The sequence below is a fragment of the Cannabis sativa genome, chromosome X (assembly GCF_029168945.1).
Source record: "Cannabis sativa cultivar Pink pepper isolate KNU-18-1 chromosome X, ASM2916894v1, whole genome shotgun sequence".
In the NCBI taxonomy this organism is placed as follows: Eukaryota; Viridiplantae; Streptophyta; class Magnoliopsida; order Rosales; family Cannabaceae; genus Cannabis; species Cannabis sativa.
The window spans coordinates 33,392,332-33,415,598 of record NC_083610.1 but is presented as its reverse complement, the minus strand read 5'-3'; the positions used below and the strand labels follow the sequence as shown (position 1 = coordinate 33,415,598).

General features: G+C 30.6%; 1 protein-coding gene and 1 non-coding gene across 2 annotated transcripts; one reads left to right on the top strand and one right to left on the bottom strand.

Moving 5' to 3' along the window:
* Nucleotides 1-18,641: 18,641 nt before the first annotated feature.
* On the bottom strand, nucleotides 18,642-18,714 carry TRNAE-CUC (transfer RNA glutamic acid (anticodon CUC)). Its single transcript has one exon. It is a non-coding gene; the product is annotated as a tRNA-Glu (tRNA).
* Nucleotides 18,715-18,894: 180 nt separating this feature from the next.
* On the top strand, nucleotides 18,895-21,067 carry LOC133032662 (BTB/POZ domain-containing protein At5g17580-like). Its single transcript, XM_061106764.1, has one exon. It carries the CDS (start codon nucleotides 19,386-19,388, stop codon nucleotides 20,967-20,969), a length of 1,584 nt encoding a protein of 527 aa, XP_060962747.1. The 5' UTR covers nucleotides 18,895-19,385; the 3' UTR covers nucleotides 20,970-21,067.
* Nucleotides 21,068-23,267: the final 2,200 nt, after the last annotated feature.

Here is a 23,267-nt window from a genome sequence, read left to right as displayed (position 1 = left end):
CTAAGATCAACTACTGATATTGACTTGGAAAGATACAACGGTAAGTTTATAATATCTTAACTAAGTTCAATATCGGTCCAGTTCAATGTATACTCCATACATTCGAAACTAGTATACTTTACCAATGTCCTGGAAAGAACATAACACTTACTCCAAGTGTAAGTACACATCATCGCTAATTATCACATCAGTGTAAATCCAAAACACTGATGAAACAGGGACTTAGTCTTTTGGATCATATAATCACAATCACATTCTACTGTGTTGACAATACTGTAATTGTGAATAAATATATGTTCTGGACTTAACAGATTTTGTGTATATATATTAAAACATATTAAACCATAAGCATGTAAAATTCATGCAAACATAAATCACTTCAAATTTCTTATATTGATAACTAATCAAATTGTAATGGGTTTTATTTAGGGCACAAATCCCAACAAACTCCCACTTGCACTAAGATAAAACAAACTTTGCATTTTAATCAATCTGTTGTCTTGATCTTCAGATCAAGTGTAGTATATTTGAATCCACCCAAACTTCTAGAAACAAGTTCATAAAAACATTATGAAACATCCTTTACTATATGCTTTACTCATCAAGGGATACTGAAATCCTAACCGTTTTTAAAGTACATCTGAATAAACAGAAGACATATCTCTCATATTTTAAAATTTGGAATTGAGATAATACAGTGTAGAATTTTCTTCAGTAAGACAACTTTCTGGTAATTTCGAATTTACAAAGTTATAAATCTTCTCTAGTAGAGCTTGATTTATTATAGAATAACTCCTCCACCCCTAGAGTAACCACCATCTCAAAATCTTGAATGAGTTGGGGTAGATATAAGGATAACTGATATACAGTTCCTTAATATCTAACATATAGATCACTTTCACAAATCTTTCTTGAATATCTTCTAACGTCCCTTATTTGATTACATCTCAGATAGCTCCCACTCAATAGCAGATGTCTGGTTAAATAATATTTTTAACCTCTTATTGTTCGGAGGGATATCTAGTTGTGACTTATTATATTAGTCTGAAACTATAAGTTTCTTTTAAGACTAAATCAATAACATAGCAGACTAGTATTTGAAGTGAAAAATACTTGCTAGAGATTGAGTAATCAAATTAAGATACCACAAGAATTAGAAATCTTGGCTCAAGTCATTCGAATAGACTATGCTAGAATTCTTTTATCTTATTCTCATAATTCTGATAAGTTATTTCTATCCACATGAATGGTTAGATTTGCTTTTCAGTAGTGTTCTTAAGTTCCTATCACAAGTGTCAACCAAATAAAGATGGGTAAGGAATTTGAAAATTCTCCCACTCAATTAAGGTAGTGTGGAACATTATCAAAGAACTTTATTGGTATCATTATTTACTACAATAGTAAAACTAAACTGGAACATATAATCAAGATCAAGGATTTATACTGATAATAGCTAATTCATTATATTACTTCCATGTTTAAAGAAAATATGTGTTACATAGGGTACTGTAGATTTTAAAATCCACCCCTAAGTATATAGAGATTATGATCCACCCCTAAAGGTTATAAAGATCATGATTCCTTAAGTGTTATAGAGATAATGTGGAGTTGAATACAATCTAGAGTTCATTAGATATAAAAGATCGTTGAACTGCATATTTTTCTTAACTTTTCTCCACCCCTATCAGATCAAAAGATCCTTTTATTAAACAAATTCTCAATAATTGTATTAGAACTAACAATTATTTATAAACTTAGAAATAATTTATAGTGTGTATGTAATATAACTCTATGAAGAGTTGTAAATATTATAGAATTTGTACAAATAATAAAAACACTTACACATACAAACATATAAATATAATTTGGTAATTGTGGTTTAAGATAAAGTAAATGAAGCTCAATCTCATAAATTGCAATTTATTTGTAAAAGAAAATAAAATATTATTAATAAAAAAAATGTATTGCAACATTATGAGAAAAACATGGATAAAAATTTCAAACTAAAATTCGAAATCCAAATTGTTTTTAAACTAAAACAATTAATTCAAAAATAAATAAATGAGCTTCATCTTCATCTTGGACGATCTTCACCCTTTGTCCAGCTTTCCGATCCAACTCACTAAGATAGCATCTGAGTTCAAGTAGCTTGGGCTATAATAAGAAGAAAAACAAATAAACAAAGTGAGTCCAGAATCAAAAATCCAATTGGATAATAATTCACTAAAACTCATCAAGTTTATAGAAAGAAATACCTTGTTTCTTTGCAAGAAGTTTAGGACATTGGGGTTTCCAATGGCCGTTCTCATTGCAGTAGAAACACTTTCCTTTTAGTGCATCACCAGAAGCAGCTGCCTTTTTGTTTTGAACTGTTTTCACAGCTTTGGCTCGCTTCTTGGTATTTTTCCACTTCTTCTTTGATTTGGGTCTTGAAGTAGAGGCTACGTGTGCCTCAGGTTTAACCGTCCCATTACCATTTCTAGAATTGTGAGGTTTATTCCCTTTCCTCTTGGGTCCTCCAATCAAATTTTCATATGTCCGAAGGTCATTGACTAACTCATGAAAGTCTATGTCCTTTTTATTCATGACATAATTTGATGTATAGGGCAGAAAAGTTGGAGTCAGACTATTCAAGATAAGGCTTACTTGAGTAGTGTGATCCATTTCAGCACCATGATCCTGGGCTTCTTGGAAATAACTCGCCATTAGGAGAACATGATCACGCACATTCTGATGGGGTTCCATCCGTACATTGATGAACTTCTTAGTCGCGTCAAAGCGAGACTGAATAGATGCCATACCGAATAGCTCAGTTAACTTCGTCATAACTTCTGCAGCCGTGTCGGTTTTTGCAAACCTTGTTTTAAGGATGTCAACCATGCTGGAAAGCATGAAGAATCGAGCTTTATTGTTAGCATTCTGCCAACGCTCGAACTTCTCTTTAACAACTTTGGTTGCATTGTCACCCGGCTGTTCAGGAGACGGCTCAGTTAACACAAACAAGGCACTTTCTTCTATGAGAGCAATATTAATATTCTCATTCCATTTTGGAAAGTTAGATCCATTTAGCTTATTTTCAGTCAAGAGTGATAACATGGGATTCGACATGGCTATACAGGATACTACAAAATAATAAATAGAAATCAATAATGGTTTAACACAAAATCCAATTCAGAAATTATAAGCACATAGCAAGTAGGAATGATAAGAGAAAATACTAAAAAATACAATCCTAAATAATTTCCAAGGTTTTCAACAAACTGATATCAGTGTCCCTTTTAGGCGAGAGTCAAAGCTACCATCCATTGAATAGAGTTGTCAGCTTATCTAAAATAATAAATATTCTAGCAACCTTTTATTCGATCAAGATTGGAATCCAGCGTTGTCCCGTTTAGGCAAGAGTCAATGCTATTCTATCTTATGAGCTTCTACCATTGTTTCATATTTTGTAAGTTAAATACAGTCGCCACCATTAGGGTGATCAATACCATATAAAACACTTACAAAGCTACTTATCTTTTGAGATTAAACGGTGCTAACTTGCTAATGAACGTTCCTCCATTAGGGAGGATTACTCACTAAAACAAAAGCTATGTAAAACCAACAATGGAGATCGAATATCTTAATAATAATAAAGCTCATTATTTAAAATGTATTTTCTTTATTATTTATAATAAAATATATTCATTAAATATCAAAATTTAGAATAAAACTCTAAGTAGAATTTAATTTTAATATTTATAAAATTATACTTAGATGGTTATGAAAAATAAATTGAATTATTTCCATCTTAGTATTAATTTTCCAATAAATATTAAGAAAATTATTGAATTTAAGTTGTATTAAATTAATTGCAACTCAAATTTAAATTTTCATAAGAATATATATATTTGTTGTATTTTGAAAAAGGAAGTATAATACTATACTATTTTCGAAATACTTAAATAATAATTACTTAGAAAAAATACTTCAAACAAAAATATCATCTATTTAGATTTTCTTTTTGACTAATTAATTCAATTTCTAATAATATATTTTAGTTCATTTATTCTAAATTAATCATTAAATGAAAGAATCATTGATTTAAGTTAGTTCAAAAATTAATTAAAATAAATAATTAATTTACAACTTAATCTATTTTTCAAGATAAATTCAAAATTATCTTGCAATTTCGAAATTGATTAATAAAATAAAGAAAATATGTTTTGAAAATTATTTCAATTTAAGTAGAAAAAATAAATTTCAACTTAAAATAATTTTCTATTTAATTAAGTGTCATGAAAAAAAAATATTTAAGTATCATGATGAAAATCAACTTAGATATTTAATTTTTCAATTTAATTCAATGTATTAAATTCAAGAAATAAATAATTAAGTGTAGAGAAGGCTTAATTATTAATCTCTAGTTTAATACTAGGAAAAATATTCTTAACTTAAATTGTACCAAAATTAATTATTTAAATAATTAATTTCACAATGTATAATATTTTCCTATTTAATATTAGAAATAATAAGTAGTCTAGAAATAACTATCTAGAAAATATCTTATTTCAACTAAGTATCTTTTCAAAAAAATTTGAAAAATATCTAATTTAAGTTGTTATAGAAAAAATCTAGAACTTAAATATTTTCAAATTTAAATTCAATTAAATATCAAAAATTAAGTTGTAACCACTAAATTTGAAAAATATTGCATTTTAAGTTTAAAAGTAACTTAAAAAATATCTTAAGAATCTTCAATAACTAATTCTTAGAATTCCTCAACTTAATTTTAAATTCAAAAAATATTCAAATTTAAGTTAGATAAGAAAAATCAGTTAAAATAACTAATTATAACTTAAATAGGAATATTTAATAAATAAGCTTCAGATAGAATCTAGTTAGTTAAAAATTCTTTATTTAATTAAATACAAGAAAAATACAAATAGTTTGTCTAGAAATAATATCTAAAAACTAAGAGTGTTTTTCTTAAAATTAACTTTAAAATATTAAAATGAAAATAAATTTCATATATTTTAAAAGTTAATTATGTTGCTAATCAATTTTATTAGGTTAAACTAATTTAATTAACCTAGCACAGTTATTCAAATCAGGCAAATGGGCCTTCACAATTGGGGTAGTTCATGTGAGGGGGAGCTGGGTTCAGTATGTCGTACCCACTTCTATTGGCCCCCAACTCTCACACAAGGCCCAAAAGAGAAGAATTTAACCTTAAAATAAATAACTGTTATTAATTGAATAGACCCAAAAACTAAATGGACCTAAATAAAATCTATCAAGGTGTGACATTTTATTTAGCAACAACCTATATGCATCTATAATAAAATAAATATATAGGCTCACACAGGCACACAGATTTGGATGGACCCTATCATGTTACTAGGTCATACACAGATGAAAGAAGAATGTAAAATTTACCTGTTACAAATTATTTACTTGACCTATTGACAATTGAACCATTGGTTAAAATCACATCATTGGATCTGTCAACAAGTTAACCATGGCAATTTAGATCAAGCAATAATAGATTTTATAAAACTTACACATAAGCTAAAACATATACTATTGCAACAAGATGAACTGGATAGTTGGATGTAGGATTTATTTAATTTTAAATAATTAAATTTTGAAAAATAATAAATAATAAAAAATATATTTTTTTCGGCTTTTAAACAAAACAAAATAAAATAATATTTAAAATTAAACCTACACTTTGAAAAATTAGGTTTCAACTAACCTAAATATCATTTCAAAAATTTGCTAACCACTTTTAAAAAATTTCATGTTATTTTATAAATTAAATATTCAATAAAATTAAAAAAAAAAAATATTTTTCTGATTTTATAATTTAATTTAAATAAAAAAATAACAAAATTTAAAAGTTAGCAAAATATCTTATTTCTATTCAAAATATCATGATTATAGTTATCTTATTTTAAATTTAAATAAGGTCAAAATATTTTAAAAAAAAAATTAATTTAAAAAATTTAATATCTGACCTTAAATTTTAAAAATAAGATAAAATAATCAAATTTAAAAATAAGATAAAAAATTAAGCAAAAAGATAGATTTTTACTTGTTTTCAAATTCAAATTACACTAATATCTAAGATTAATTTTAAAAAATTCAAATTAATTTATTTCTGATATTAGATTCGAAAATTAAAAAGTAAAAATCAAAATACAAAACTACACAAAAAATCGGAAGTTAATTCCATGAAATAGCATGAAAAATAAAAAAAAAAACGAAAAAAATTTGCGAACTGTACGGACAGTATGTGTTGCTATAATTTTAAACACTACGCAAGTATACGCAATCAAGTAGTAAATCTCACACAGGTGAGGTCGATCCCACAGGGAATTGGATTAAGTACCACTAAATTATACTTATGATTCTATTCGGTAAATCGAAAGCAATTATGATTTAAAAACAGTAAAATATGAAAGAAATTCAGAAAACTTAATAACACAATTTAAAGTTGAGCAAGATGAGACAATAGGGAGGAGAATCCTGTTGTTGTTTACCCAAATCGTTAATGATTAATTACTATCCTATTCTTGAAGTGAATAATGATTATGAAACAACCTAGCTCCTTTCAGATCTTCTAGATTCTAAATCACATGTTATCTAATTAATTCCTTAATTAAACTAACATGAAATCAGCATTAAGTAATAATCTACTCGTCACATAAGTCATGCAAATACTTTCGTTTCACATAGAACATTGATTATCTTAATTTTAGCATTCTCAATTCTCACTTTTCAGATTTTGAATTGAGATCATAGAGCATGCACAAGGTGATCAATCTTAAACATGAAATTAAGAACAAACTAAGATAATTTCACACACAAGAATTGAGGAATGGTAATTAAACATTAACTAGGCAAAACATTAAACAACAATCATCATCCTCCCTAAATGGGAAATTTAGTTCAGAAACAAATCCATAACCATTCCTAAAGCAATATTCAACATAAATAAATTAAAGAGGAATAGAGAAAAGAACTGTTGGTGGATGAATCTGGATCTTCACTTTGATTTCCTTTGCTCTTCTTGCCTCTTTCTGCTGTGTTTTAGGGTTCCAAATCGCTTCACTTGACTTCCAATCGCAGTTTTCTATTTATATCTAATTTTTAGGGTTCGTTGGACAAAAATACCCCTGACCGTACGGACGCTCGCCGCGGCCAAAAGTGGTCTCGCCGCGGCCAAAAGTGCATCAAAAAACTACGTTTCTGCCCAGACTTTCTAGCCGCGGCCATGGAAATCTCGCCGCGGCGAGATGGAATTTTCAGCTTCGACATCTTTTAGTAAAATGGGCATAACTTTCTCATACAAACTCCAAATGGGCTGATTCAAGATGCGTTGGAAAGATAAGAAAGAGATCTAAAACTTTTATGTTTTGACTTTTTCCAAAATATGATCAGAACATAGTCGAATTTAGGCTTGAAGTTTCAGCTTTATTCTCTTTTAAAATTTTCTCTATTTTATAGATCACTGTTTTCTGAAATTTGTCCAATTTATACATTCCAAGTGTTGAAACCTGAAATCAAAGAAAACAAGCGTAATTCTATTCCAAAAACAATAATAAGGAAGAAAAACAACTATAAAATGTGACCCGAAACTTAGGCTAAAAATAGCCTAACAAATTCCCCCAAACTGAATCTTTACTCGCCCTCGAGTAAATCTAAAACTCAAACTGAAATTAAACAATGCAATCGATAACTAAACCTTCAATTGATTGAACTCCCACTACCACCTGTACAACTTCAAGCAAATCAATAACCAGAATTTCAACTCAATAACTCTACGAACTAACTTGGATGCATAATTCAGAAGTAAGCAATTCATACAGGCACAAAACATCGCTTTTGACATTCATATCACAACCATTCTACACTTTCCGACATTCCGCTAACCCATGTTCAATAAGTTTGGATGACATACCTCTCTCCACTAATGTTGACAATTTTTGCTCGGAATCAAAAGGTCTTTTTCGGTTATAATAGCATGGCTTAGGCAAAACGGGTAGATGAGAAGTCATTTAGGTTACATTATACCATAAGCACAATTATACCAAACAAGCACCCACACTTATCCATTTTTTCTTTTTCATATATCCCAAAGAAGATAGTAAGAGATTGCATATTTTTTTCTATGTGCCTACCCCATTGTTCACAATTGATTCTCAAGAAGAAATTATCACATGTCATTTTTCTCTTTTTTTTCTTCTTTCTCTTTTTTTTTTCAATAGAGGCACAACACATGACAACTATTTAATTTTTTTTTTAATCTCTTACTGCAAAACTTATTCCCCCACTTACAATAATTTATCCCCCCCAAACTTGCTTAAAAGCTTATGGCATAATAAGGTATGTTGAGGGTGAAAGTAGTTAAAGATAACGAATTCAGCTTAGTTAAGTGGTGAAAATTTTTTTAGAATAAGCTAAGGCTCAACTTTGGGTATACTAAGGATAAAACTTTTTTAGGTAGGCTTGAAAGGCTCAATCGATCCAAAGAAAATTTGCCTAAATCATTTTCCAAACAAAAATCATCAAGGATTTCGCTTCAAGAGAGTATGTCAAACAAATTCTATTCCATGTCAAGCCAAATCATTCCACAATCCAAATAGAAAAAAAAAAGTGATATGCGTCAAAAATAAATGTTTTACATCTAAATGAACAACCTTCTAATACACATCTAATTCAATTCAAAAAGTTATGACTCAAGCACACAGTTAAGATTTCAATCCATTGCACATGTGAATAACAGTAAGTCAATCAATATTCCAGCTTAGTTATCAACACATGACACTAACAAAAACAAAAACTAAACTAAAAAAAAAAACATAAACTGAAAAATTGAAAAAAAAAAATTAAATCTCTCCCCCCAAACTAAAGATGCACATTGTCCCCAATGTGACATTAAAGAAAAAGGAAAGGAAACTTACCTGAGTGCCACATCAATAAGCGGTTGACGCCCGTAATAAGCGTCATGCAAGACAACTTGAAAATTGTTGTTGTACTTGCCTTCAAGCTTGGCAAGTGATGAGTTTGAACCAAAATCAGCACCAACAACATAAGACTTTGGATGATAAGCTTGGGGAGATGCCTTTTGTAGCTTGTAGAGGATATAATATGGTGTTGATGAAATATATGAATTCATTGGTGGTTTATTAGTCAATATCATTGATGAAGTCGAATCAATGATGCCATGTTCTTCTTCATCCTCCAATGTCACAGTTTCTACACTTTCATCTAACAACACTTCTTCTTGTTGCTCACTCTCCACTTGGCTATCCATACCCTTGCTTGTGATTTCATATTCAATGAGTTCCTCTTCACAAGGATCTTGATCTTCAATTGTAGGCTCATTATCTTCCTTGTATTCAAATAATGACCCTTCTTCATTGTACCAACAACTCTCATAACTTTCATCATTGGAGTTATTACATTCTGAATCATGAGTCATTGAATTATCACATAAGGATCTCACCATGTCAGTTAAGCGATTAATCTCTCCTGGAAGTGATTGTAGAAGTGATAGTAGTTGCTCCTCTTTTTCAGTTTGTTGGGATGAATTTGGGCAATAAGGTGGGTATTGGTGACTCCAACCCTGAAGTGATGGATCCCAATGCCAGTCGTAATCAAAATCTGCCATGTTATTCAACAGATTTATTACATCATAGCCTCTCATTAATAGAGGTGCTCCAGTTGCCTCTGCTCCATAATCAACCCAGCTTCTTGTTTCATCATTAAGCCCATTATAAAAGAGCCATGTAAAACACCCACTTGAGAAAGTGGGATAACATCTCTCTCCAAGCTCTTTAAATCTCCTCCAAGCAGAATAGAATGGTTCATTGTGTTGTTGGGCAAAATCCTCAAGATATAACATCTGGATTTATCTTGCAGGTCAAACTCATAAGTAACACATTAGTAAAATTAAAAGAAAAATAAAACTAAATTAATACTAAAAAGATAAAAAAAATTGAAACAACAAAATTAATACTAAAACTAAAAAGTAAAACCAAATTAGAACAAAATTTAATTTTTAATAATATTACAAAAATTAATCTAAAAGAAACAGATTAGAAATAAGCAAAAAGAACCAAAGTAGAAGTTAGTATAATTTTATGTAATATCAATCTTTAACAATTCCCCGGCAACGGCGCCAAAAACTTGTTGCTATAATTTTAAACACTACGCAAGTATACGCAATCAAGTAGTAAATCTCACACAGGTGAGGTCGATCCCACAGGGAATTGGATTAAGTACCACTAAATTATACTTATGATTCTATTCGGTAAATCGAAAGCAAGTATGATTTAAAAACAGTAAAATATGAAAGAAATTCAGAAAACTTAATAACACAATTTAAAGTTGAGCAAGATGAGACAATAGGGAGGAGAATCCTGTTGTTGTTTACCCAAATCGTTAATGATTAATTACTATCCTATTCTTGAAGTGAATGACAGATTATGAAACAACCTAGCTCCTTTCAGATCTTCTAGATTCTAAATCACATGTTATCTAATTAATTCCTTAATTAAACTAACATGAAATCAGCATTAAGTAATAATCTACTCGTCACATAAGTCATGCAAATACTTTCGTTTCACATAGAACATTGATTATCTTAATTTTAGCATTCTCAATTCTCACTTTTCAGATTTTGAATTGAGATCATAGAGCATGCACAAGGTGATCAATCTTAAACATGAAATTAAGAACAAACTAAGATAATTTCACACACAAGAATTGAGGAATGGTAATTAAACATTAACTAGGCAAAACATTAAACAACAATCATCATCCTCCCTAAATGGGAAATTTAGTTCAGAAACAAATCCATAACCATTCCTAAAGCAATATTCAACATAAATAAATTAAAGAGGAATAGAGAAAGAAACTGTTGGTGGATGAATCTGGATCTTCACTTTGATTTCCTTTGCTCTTCTTGCCTCTTTCTGCTGTGTTTTAGGGTTCCAAATCGCTTCACTTGACTTCCAATCGCAGTTTTCTATTTATATCTAATTTTTAGGGTTCGTTGGACAAAAATACCCCTGACCGTACGGACGCTCGCCGCGGCCAAAAGTGGTCTCGCCGCGGCCAAAAGTGCATCAAAAAACTACGTTTCTGCCCAGACTTTCTAGCCGCGGCCATGGAAATCTCGCCGCGGCGAGATGGAATTTTCAGCTTCGACATCTTTTAGTAAAATGGGCATAACTTTCTCATACAAACTCCAAATGGGCTGATTCAAGATGCGTTGGAAAGATAAGAAAGAGATCTAAAACTTTTATGTTTTAACTTTTTCCAAAATATGATCAAAACATAGTCGAATTTAGGCTTGAAGTTTCAGCTTTATTCTCTTTTAAAATTTTCTCTATTTTATAGATCACTGTTTTCCGAAATTTGTCCAATTTATACATTCCAAGTGTTGAAACCTGAAATCAAAGAAAACAAGCGTAATTCTATTCCAAAAACAATAATAAGGAAGAAAAACAACTATAAAATGTGACCCGAAACTTAGGCTAAAAATAGCCTAACAGTATGCATTGCATACTGCCCGCGCGCTGGGGATGATGCTTGACCGAGAAACCTCGGTGCAGGAGGCTGCATGCAGCCTCTCCGCGCGCGCAAGGCTCGGTTTCAAACAAAATTTTGTCTGTGCGCGTGCTGTCCGAGGGATGCCCCTCATCCGCGCGCGTGGGTAGGTGCACCACCCTGATATTTTTTCTGATTTTCAAAAAATCATAACTAATTCAAATAAAATCAAAATTGAGTTCTATAAAAAAAGTAAATTGCTTAATGTTTTCTAAACTATCCAATAAAAATAATTCTAGAAACAGAATTTCAATTATTTTCACGAAAATTCACAAACATCAATCAATCATCATATAACACACAAAACAACATGAAACCATCCAAATCACAAACAAATCGTTTTAAGTCCAAATTTCTTGCAAGCAAATCAATTACCATGGCTCTGAGGCCAGTTATTGGATATTTATTTTACCAGGATCTTAGATCTACTCACAAGTATGTTGTTTAACACCCTAAATATGAACTTTCTAAAACGATAATTAAACACATATAAAGTTAAAAAAACCTTACATTGGTGGCAGCGGAATAATGTCTCCTTCCACTCAGATCTCTAACCCTTGTATCCTTTCTGTCGCAGAGTATTATCAAGATCTGAGCCCGAATATCCTTCTCTTTGTGTGTGATCCTTCACAGTCTTCCAATCTATGATTGAGGTACCACTTGTTGTGTGTGGGCACTACTCTCTCACTAAGGTTTCGAAATTGTGAAAAGGCAAAGAGAGAGAGGTAGGGTCGGCTATAGAGAGAGAAAGTGGAAGGCTCAGTTTTTCTGAAAAGGCAATCTCTTGAAAACTCATATATTTAGACTGAGCCATCACTTTCTATTTATAAGCAACTACTAGGTTTAGGTTAGCAATTATTTGGCATTAAAATAATGAAAATATTAATTGGAAAACCTAACCCAAGTGGCCGGCCATAGGTGTTAATGGGCCTCACTTGGATTTTGCAGTTATCACAATTTTTATTCCTATTTTTTCAAAAACGCCAATTTTCCAATGCTAACCATTTAAATGCCAAAACTAATTATTTAATAACTAAAATAGATTATTAAATAATATTGTCATTTAATTTAATTATTAATTAGACATATAGAGTCTCTTAATTAATAAACAAATCTAGAATCTCTTTTCTTTACAATTTCACCCCTGCTTAGTGAAAATTCACAAATTAGACATAGTATAACTTTAGAATTATAATTGATTAATTACAAATCAATTATTGAGTCTTACAAGCAATATGGTCTCAACTAGAATGGGGACCATGGATCTATATGCTGAGCTTCCAATAAGTGAACCGAATTTACTAAGTAAATCCCTACTTATTAATTCCTCGTTGAATCCACTATTAGAACTTAGAATTGCACTCTTAGACTTATATAGAGCATTCTATATGTTTCACGATATAGACATGCTATCTCATTTAACCATTGTTATAATCTTAACGTGATCAAAGATCCTCTATATAGATGATTTACATCGAGATGGGATAATTTTACTGTTTTCACCCCTCAATGTATTTGACCCCTTAAAACACTTAGCTACCTGTAAATGATGTTTTAGTGATCTATGAATTAGTCACTGAAACAAGAGCTCATCCATTTACTTCTATTTAACTAAGCTCGAATGGAATCATCACTTGACTTCTATAAAAAACAGTAAAAAATATAGATTCCATATTTATGTTTAGCGCTCCCACTCAATCATACTATCATGTTCCCAAAATATACGTATCACCCTGACCCAAAAGTAGGCTTAACTAATAAATCAAAGAACATGAATAGCACTCCTGAGTTGAGCCTAAGCATATCAGGATTTAGATTCTTTTAATCTAAGATCAACTACTGATATTGACTTGGAAAGATACAACGGTAAGTTTATAATATCTTAACTAAGTTCAATATCGGTCCAGTCCAATGTATACTCCACACATTCGAAACTAGTATACTTTACCAATGTCCTGGAAAGAACATGACACTTACTCCAAGTGTGAGTACACATCATCGCTGATTATCACATCAGTGTAAATCCAAAACACTAATGAAACAGGGACTTAGTCTTTTGAATCATATAATCACAATCACATTCCACTGTGTTGACAATACTGTAATTGTGAATAAATATATGTTCTGGACTTAACAGATTTTGTGTATATATATTAAAACATATTAAACCATAAGCATGTAAAATTCATGCAAACATAAATCACTTCAAATTTCTTATATTGATAACTAATCAGATTGTAATGGGTTTTATTTAGGGCACAAATCCCAACAGTTAGGCCTAGAGCGTACGATCTTTGGGACATCAAGGCTTTTGTTGTGTAGTTGCTAGGCGACAAACTTTTGTACATGTATTGTTAAACTTTTATAAATATTTTTTTTATGTTACGGGATCTCGGAATTTTATATGTATGTTACTTTATGTTTTTGATTAAATAAGAAAAATTTTAATTAATCACGTTTTTCGATAATCTCGTTGATTAGCAACGAGTTGCACAATACGTTAAAAATCACGTTAACATGCCTAAGTTAGTTAGGGTGTTACACTATCTTTTAGTATTCTGTACCATGAAGACATGGAGCAATCTAATCCAAGCTCCGGGAGCTGAAATTACACAAACCTACAACTCGGAAGCCAACATGGACACCTAGGGTTTCACTTGGCGCTTAGGTTGACATCCTCAACTAAGGTTTCAATTTTTGGGACCACGTCTTAGTGCAAAATGGTCAAAACTTGCATTAGGACATCAACTAGACATACCACGAACATATTTGAGGCATCAAAATCAGAATCGGAGCAAGTTAATTTTTGAGCACCCGGGGCCCCGGGCCCCCGAGCCCCCAGTGCCCAGGTCGACAATCTGTCAACCTAGGCACCTTCCAAGTGTCCAATTACAGATCTGACTTTTACATCGTATTTGTCTTCATAAAATACAAGGAAATAGGTCCTTGTGGAGGAAAAACAATAATTCTTGGGTACAAATATAAGACCCAGCCCCCATGTTGACACCTGGGGCTGGCCCTGCACCCAGGTTGACATTTTGTTAACCTGGACCATTTAAAATAGAGTTTTTTAGGAATTCTTTCGTGCATCTTCTTCGTCTTCAAAAAATATTAAGATTCAACTATTTCAAAGGATCAAACAAAATTTTCAAAAGGCCAAAAGAGGGACTCAACGCCCAGGTTGACATTTTGTCAATCTGAGCTGTTTCTAATCAAGTTCAGCAAAAAATGTTATGGGCATTTTTTCTGTCATCAGAAATAACGAAGATTCAAGTAAACTAAATGAGAGAATATATATTATAATTACCTATTTTTTTAATCATTCTACTAATTTTACTCTTTAATTTTTACTCTCTATTTCAAAATCTATTATAATTACCTATTTTTTCAATCACTCTACTAATTTTACCCCTATCATTTTATGATAGTTTTCATTTTTCTTTAATCAAAATTTTTTTCCAACTTTCCCACAAACTTATACATCCATCTACAAAGAACACAAATCTATTATGTTTGAAATTATGTCTTAGTTATGTGATTGTGGAAGGATAATTTGGGTACAATACTCATAAAAAGAGGTATATTTGAATTAAACTTTATTTGGAGGTAAATTTAATTATATAAAAAAAAAGTATTTTTCAACTTCTTCCAATTGAATTAGATGAATACCCACGGCTGTTGAGACTCTGCGAAAAGCCCAGCCCAATAACTGGTATTGAAAGGGCATTTTACAAAAATATTGAATTTGGGTTAATACTTTTCAATTTTACTGCCACACGGCAGATGTTACATTTATACTGCCCTTCCTTTTTTTTTTTCTTTTATACTGTAAATACCAAAAAAAAAATATGAGACTTCTATCTTTCACAACCACAGACAGAATCACTACAACAACACCAGGACAATTGGAAACAACCATTAATTCCGACAATATTGAGCAAAAATAATGAAATTGACATCAAATAAATAATCATGGAAAAAACAACTGTAAAACAACACTAAAACAATCAAACAAAACAAAAGAAAAAAATGATTTAAAAAAACAAACAATTTGCTGCAGAGCCTCAACACCAGATGCAAAATCAACTATATTTGCAAGTTCATTCCTAGAAAATCTTAATAAAAAAAACTACTAAAACAACACTGAAACAACACAAAAACAAATGAAACAAATATAACCACTTAGAAAAATATAAAAGAACCACACACCTCAAAACTCTTTTGTCAGTGAGCTCGTTAAATGTATTTATAGGAGAACTAGAATAAAAAAACCACAAAAATAACCAAAGAGAACGAAGAAGAAATGTATTTATAGTCTTCATCTTCCACACCCACAGACAGAACCACCACAACAACACGAAAATACCCAGAAAATAACTATTAATTCCAACGAGATGGAGCAAGAGCAGTGAAATCGGCGTCAAATAAATAAATCATGAAAAACAACAGTAAAACAACACTAAAACAACACTAAAACAAATAAAAAAATGATTAAAAAATTAACTATCTTATGCACATCCTCAATACTAGATGCACTATATTTGCAAGAAAGTTCTGAAAAATTAGAACAAAAAAAAATCACACTAACTCTTATATTTTCCAAAAACGTGACTAAGAACTTCAAAATAAATAAAAGAAAAATGAAAAAGAAGATGAAGAAGAAGAACTGAATAAGAAAAAAAATAAAAAATTTATATGTTAATGGAGAAAAATAGGGAGAACTTGAGGAAGTAGAGAGTGAAAAAAAAAGGAAGAAGATGATGAATAGTAAGAGAGAATAATGGGGAAGTGAGATTAAATGAAAGAAATGGGTATTAATTTAGGGTATCATATTTTTATCATCAATTTTAATTAAAAGAAAATTAAAAAAAAATGTCACTAAAGTGACAATACAAGTCACATCACACTTTTATATCATTTAAAATATAATATAATTTTAATTAAAAGAAAATAAAAAAAAAATAAAAAATCTACCACTCCCACACGTTTTTTACTTTTATTTAGTATATCTTTATATATTAAAAGTGTCTATCTAACGACATTTCTTGGTTTAACATTCTTGGTTTAACAGAATATACTTAAAAATAAAAGAATATTATGTTAAATTTAACGATTAGGTTTGATCTCCCGTTAAAAAATAAACCCAATAATTAAACCAAAAAATTAAACAATCTTTTAAATAAACAACCTTTTAAATATTAATAATCTCTTTTTAAATTAAAAAAAATCATCTTAGCCACATATCTCTCTAACAAACCTATCTTAGGAGAATATTAATAATTTTTTTATTTATTTTTTTTTTTAAAAAAAATATAGATAAAATATTTAGAAAAGATAATATAAAAGAAGATTGATTGTGTTGGCTTAGAGATTTTTGGGCTTGGGCTTAAAAAAATAATAAAAAAAAAGATAAAATGGGCTGTAATTAGTATTTACCTTATATGTTTGTGCTTATTTTTAGTTTTATTTTTAATTTTACCACTAAGAGGAGAAAGTTAAAAAATATTAGAATATGAAAATATTATTGGTGCTTATTAGTAATTTGCAAAGAATGTGAAAGTCTATAAATATATAGTTGTGTAGCTATTATTAGATATGAAAATGAGATAATAGAACTTTTTTCAATTAGAAGATTAATGTACATTTTACTATTAATAACATACATTATTATAACACAACTATATTTTACTTACTAAATATACTGACACATATTTTATTTTTTATAAAACAAATCGTTCAAATAATTATACTATTTTAATTATTAATTCAAATAAAAAACTAAAATATTAAATAAAACTAACACTACGTGGCTTGGCACGTAACAATCACCTAGTAAAATAGTATGGGTGACTATTCAATGGCTACATTTTTATTGTAACCATATGGTTATATTTTTCTTTGACCTGTAATAGCAGGTTACTAATAGGTAGACTTTCCTTTTTTAAATTTAATTAATTATAATTAACTATTTTCTTAAAATAATTAATTAAATAGACATTCCTTTTTTAAAATTATTTAATTATAATTAACAATTTTCTTAAAATAATTAATTAAATATTTAACAAGACCTCTTTTAGCAATTAATATTTATATTTAAATCCTTACTTAAATTATTTTAATAATTAAGCCATTTAATTATAATATTTACAATAAAATTTATTTTTTTTACAAAAATTAAACTTCTTTTAACACAAATTAAAATTCTCTTCTTATAATAAATTTTCAAATAATTAATTATTTTGTTACAATTATATGAACTAAGTATGATGCCTCAAGCTAATCAATCGATAACAAGTGCAACTATTTTTTTTCTAAAAAATCCTTCAACTTATTTCATTTTTTTACTTTTTAAATATTTAAATAAAAAAATTAAATAATTAAGTGTAATAATTTAAAATTAAGATTACAAGTATAATAAAATTTAAATTATGAAATTATATGTATATAATTTTAAATTATAAAAAGTTTTGCTATAAAAATTTTAATAATTTAAGTATAAAAAAATAAATTGCTAAAAGATCCGTGTATAGTAATAAATTGCAAAAAATTAATTAATAATTATAATTAATTTAATTTTAAAATATAATTAATCTTAATTAAAGTTTTATAAGGAAATAAATGATTAGGTTACTTTCAGGTTACAAGTTATTTATTATTTATTTTTATTTAATTTCCAAATTAATCACAACCATTTAATAGTAATCCAATGGCTTAAAAAAATGTAACCATGATGGTTACAATAAAAATGTAACCATTGAAACCTCTTCCATATATATATATATATATAATATGTGGATAGGCAATTGTGAAAAGTAAAAAATAAAAAAAAAATAAATAAAAAACAGTACAACACATATATAGTATAGAAAAAACAAAACAGTAAAAATGTTATATTTCCCTTACAACAGTAAAATTAAAATAAAATAAGAAAAAACAGTATGTAGTGTAAATTTCTCTATTAAAATTGGACTGGTTTTTTTTTTATTTTTTGACATAATATTGAAAAGCCCAAATTAATATAACATTAATTAAATAAAAAGTTCCGTTGCCGGGACTTGAACCCGGGTCTTTCGGGTGAGAGCCGAATATCCTGACCAACTAGACTACAACGGACTTGTTGATGAAGGTAAAAAGTACGTGCTAATATACAAATCCTAATTGATCAGCTTAGATTTGAAATAGGAACGTTGTACCATTATAACAGAAAACGTCATAAACTCCACTTTTGTCTCTAGTAATTCTTATTCCTGCTTAATCTTTTAACTAACCAATTACTCTTTCAACCTTTAATCCTAATAACTCTAGATTTTACTGCACACACGCTCACAGGGTTTGACACAATATCACAACCCGACTTAAAGACTAATAATGCTAAGTTACTTATAACAGTTGAAATTTAAAAATCTCTTCTTCTTCATCTCTCCAATCTCCATTGGAGACTCAAAGGAGTATGTCCACTTCACCAGGAAAAGTCCTTTCATCATGGTAACAAATTCCTTATTAATTACTTTTTCATTTGATAGCTCAAAATCTGACTCATAAAATCTTCTCAGGATTGCCAAGCCTGTGTCTTCATCAGATATGGAGTTATATGTAAGTAATTCTGTAACCTCATTAGGCCATTATTATAATAAATATTATTATTATAATGATGATGATATTTGATTATATCTTCACAGGAACTTCTGGCTACAAAATGTGCCAACATTTATTCAATTCTCAAACGTGGATCACCAAAAGATCTTCCTCCTTTTCTTGGTGAAATTCCTGCGAATTCAAAGACTATGGGCCTTGTTATAAGCTTCTGTCACGGCTATGAAATTCATCTGTCAGGAGACAATGTGGTTCCACTCTGTTGTGTTGCTCATCACTTGGGAATGAATGAAACTCATTCAAAAATTAATCTTTTGAAAAGGGCTCTTACTTACTTTGAACAAAGTGTCCTCTTTAGCTGGAATCAAACCCTCAAGGCCCTTAAAACCACTGAAAACATTCTTGATCAAGCAGTGCAACTTGGCCTAGATGGTGCTTGTTTCGATTCTCTAATGGCCAAGGCACTCTCCGATCCTCGCCTTCTCGGAGAACCAATCAACACTGACACTAGTAGTGAGGAGGAGGAAGATGAAATCGAAGACAAAGACAAAGAGTTTCATCATTGGCCAAGTGCGAGAAGAAGATTGTTTGGACTGAATTTGCAAAATGAGGATCTTACAACGCTGTCTCTCAGGCTCTATGAACCTCTCATCTGTGAAATGGTGAAGAGAGGAGTGCCCTTAAGCTATGCGACTTCTTCTCTTCTTAACTATGTTAAGAAGTGGGTGTTTCCCACTTTCACATCAGCTGCAACAGTGGATAAAGAGAAGCTTTCCTTATATGAGAGCAATTCACAGAGAGAAATCATTGAAGCTGTGGAGAGGCTTTTGCCACGTGAAAGAGGACTCATCATCCCTTGCACTATATTGCTCCGGATTCTAAAGTCTGCAATGTTTTTCAATGCTAGCTTGGAGTGTAGAGATGGTTTGGAGTTTAGGATTGGAACAAGTCTTCATCATGCAACTGTCAAAGATCTTCTGATACTCTCTCAAAACCAAGTTTGCAGCAGGGAAGTTAAGTATGACATTGATTGTATAAGAAGGATTTTGAAGCAATTTTATGGGAACTACTCAAGTTCCCATTTGTCAGGTTTGATTTTAGTGGCTGAGTTATTTGAAGAGTTCTTGGCTGAAATTTCTAGTAGTGACATAGATTTGAAGTTAGAGACATTCATTGAATTGGCTGAGCTGTCAGTTAGTCTATCTATGGGAACTCAGAAAAAGTCTGATGGATTATATAAGGCCATTGACATATACTTGGACAAGCATAGATATCTAACTGAATCAGAGCGAGAGAAAGCCTGTCAACCTTTGGATTTCAACAAAATGTCAGAAAAAGCTTGTGATCATGCCGCGAAAAATGAGAGGCTGCCAGTGAGGGTGACCGTGCAGATATTGTTTGTGGCACAAATGCAGCTCAGAGACTCAATCATGAAGGAGGTTCAAGGTAGCCGTCGGTTTGGCGAGAAAGAGGATGAGTTGGAGGAGGAAGATGAAGAAGAAAAAGTAGTAAGAGGAGGATTTGGTGAGGAGAGGATGAGGACAGAGATGGAGAAGATGAGCATGAAGCTGGTGGAGCTTGAAAAGGAGTGCTGTGTGATAAAGAAAGAGATTGAGAGAGACGAGAGTTTCAGAATTGAGAAGAAGAATGAGAAAGAGAAGAAGATGAGTTTGTGGAGAGAAATGAAGAGAAAATTTGCGTGCATTAGAAATAGTAGTAATGTCAGTGATTCCAACTGCCATGGAAAGAATAATAATAAAAAGAAGAAGGTGTAATAATCATAATAGAGATGATAGTATAATGTAAAAGATGGTACTACCTTTTGTTAGGATTTATAAAACACTTAAGAAATATATAAATCGCAGATCCAAACATATTCCTAAAAGTGCTTTAATATAGAAAATCCTAAATCATAAATCTATAAAGCCTTTGCTAAATTAAAGAAGAAGAAGATGATAAAATATGAGCGGAAGCACTAACCTGAAGCCATTGTTGGAGATTGCAGAGAAGGTTTTGATCTTCCAAGAATACACTATTTTCTAGAGTATTTTCTCTGATAGGGAAGGAGAGAATACAGAACCCTAGTGTTTATTGGGGACCACTACCTATTTATAGAGTCATCTTAGAATAACTCTTTGTTGTATACCGAAATGGTATGTTTTACATTTATCAACTCGCAAGCGCACGAATCTTTATTGTAGTATGGAGATTGTGAAGAACGAGGTCGAACCCATGGAAATTGCGTGAAATCGAAGAAAATACTAATTTAATCTAAGCTAATAAAACTCTAACCTAGTTCCAAAAATGGTGAGGTTTTTTGTAAAAAAAAATAAAATAAAGTGTTTAAACTATAAAAATGACAGTAACAGATATTTTCAGAGATATTTGGAGATATTATTAAGGGTTCAGAATCCACTTAAGTGTATATAAAAATATTTATGTTAATATTGATTCTCATAATTTAACCAGTAATCAAACCAATTATTTTCTAATAAAAAATAAATGTTCCTTCGCTTTAAAATTATAACTTCTAAGCATTAAATGTGAAACAATTTAATGTAAATACAAAAAATCAAAGAATATTATTTTTAATAAAATATGGAACCAAGCATAAATAATTTCTAACTATCAAAAATACTTGATATTAAAGATGAAAGAAATTATTTTAAGAAGCGAAAATCATAAGCATATATTGTACTGAGAATCAAAATAAAAATAAATACTTAATTAAATACACTAGGTTTCATCGTCCTCCTTAATAATAAGGGAACTTAGAAACCCATAAGAAAATTAACTAAGAAAGCGGTAAACTAACACTGAGCGCTCTCAGCGTTTTCTTTGGATTTTTCTGTCTGAAACTGAAACTGTAACTGAATTCTAAAAACTTAAGCTTCTATTTATAGAAGGGTAAAAGAACTAATGCGCAATTAAACTTATTACAAATTGCATGTGGGTAAAAATGTAAATACGAAAAATTATAAACGGAGTGCCACGTGTCAAGCTCGGATTGGTGGCTTTGGTGTGCAACTTGACACGTGGTGAGAGGAGAGAAAGCCACGTGAAAAGTGGCTTTTGGCTGATGGAGCTCGGACCAAACGAAGGCCAGCCGCGTGGCTGGCGAGTGCAGCAAACGAAAGGCCCAGGAGGGGCCGTGCGTGCCACTCGCGCGTGAGGAGAGTGAGGAGACAAGGCACCAACAGGTGCTGTCCGTGTGGGGCCCAGGCGCAGATGGCCTCTGCGCGTGACACGTGGCAGCGGAGAGAGAGAGAGAGAGTGAGAGAGAAGGCTTGTGTAAAGCCCGCTTAGTTAATTTGGAAATTAGCAGTTGTTTATGATTAATTATGAAATTATTTATAGCTATTTAAATAATTTATTACTGTTATTTATGGAATTCAGAAATGCATGATTATGTTATCAGTAGTTTTTCATATTTTGCATTTTCGGTGCCCGGTATTTTGGAACTCGGCGTTTGGCTCAGTAGAAATCACAACTTAGTATGTTAGTAGTTTGGGGACGGGTTTTAGACATTGGGAATGTCGGGAATGGCCGGGAATTTAGAATTTCCCAAAATACCCCCTTTAGTATGATTTATGGATTTTAGTATGGAGGGGCAAAATGGTCTTTTTGCCCCAATGACTTTTTGTCTTTTAGTGACTTGTTTATTTGAAAAATAAGTGTTATTTGTTTATTTTATTGGCTGAAGTAAATGAGATAAATGCCTTTATTTTTATTCTCCAATTTTTACAAAAAATGCTAAGTGTAGAAATTAGAAAACTTAAAAAAAGAAACTCTCTCAAGCCTCTCTCTTTTCGGCCCTCTTTGAGCAGCAAGGAGGAGGAGTTTTCCTTGGTGATTCAAGTCCTTTTTGTGTTGATTTTGTGATCCTTAGTTACTAGTAAGTGGTTCTCAACTTTTCTCTTTGTTCTTGATGTTTTTGAGGTGAAAATGGTAAGTTGCATGTTAGTTTGTGAAGCTGTATGTTGCTGTGTTTAATTGTTGTTTTCAGTAGCTTAATTAGGTTTTAAATGGATGGATTATATAGGTTTTAATGCATGCTAGTTGTGTTATTCAAG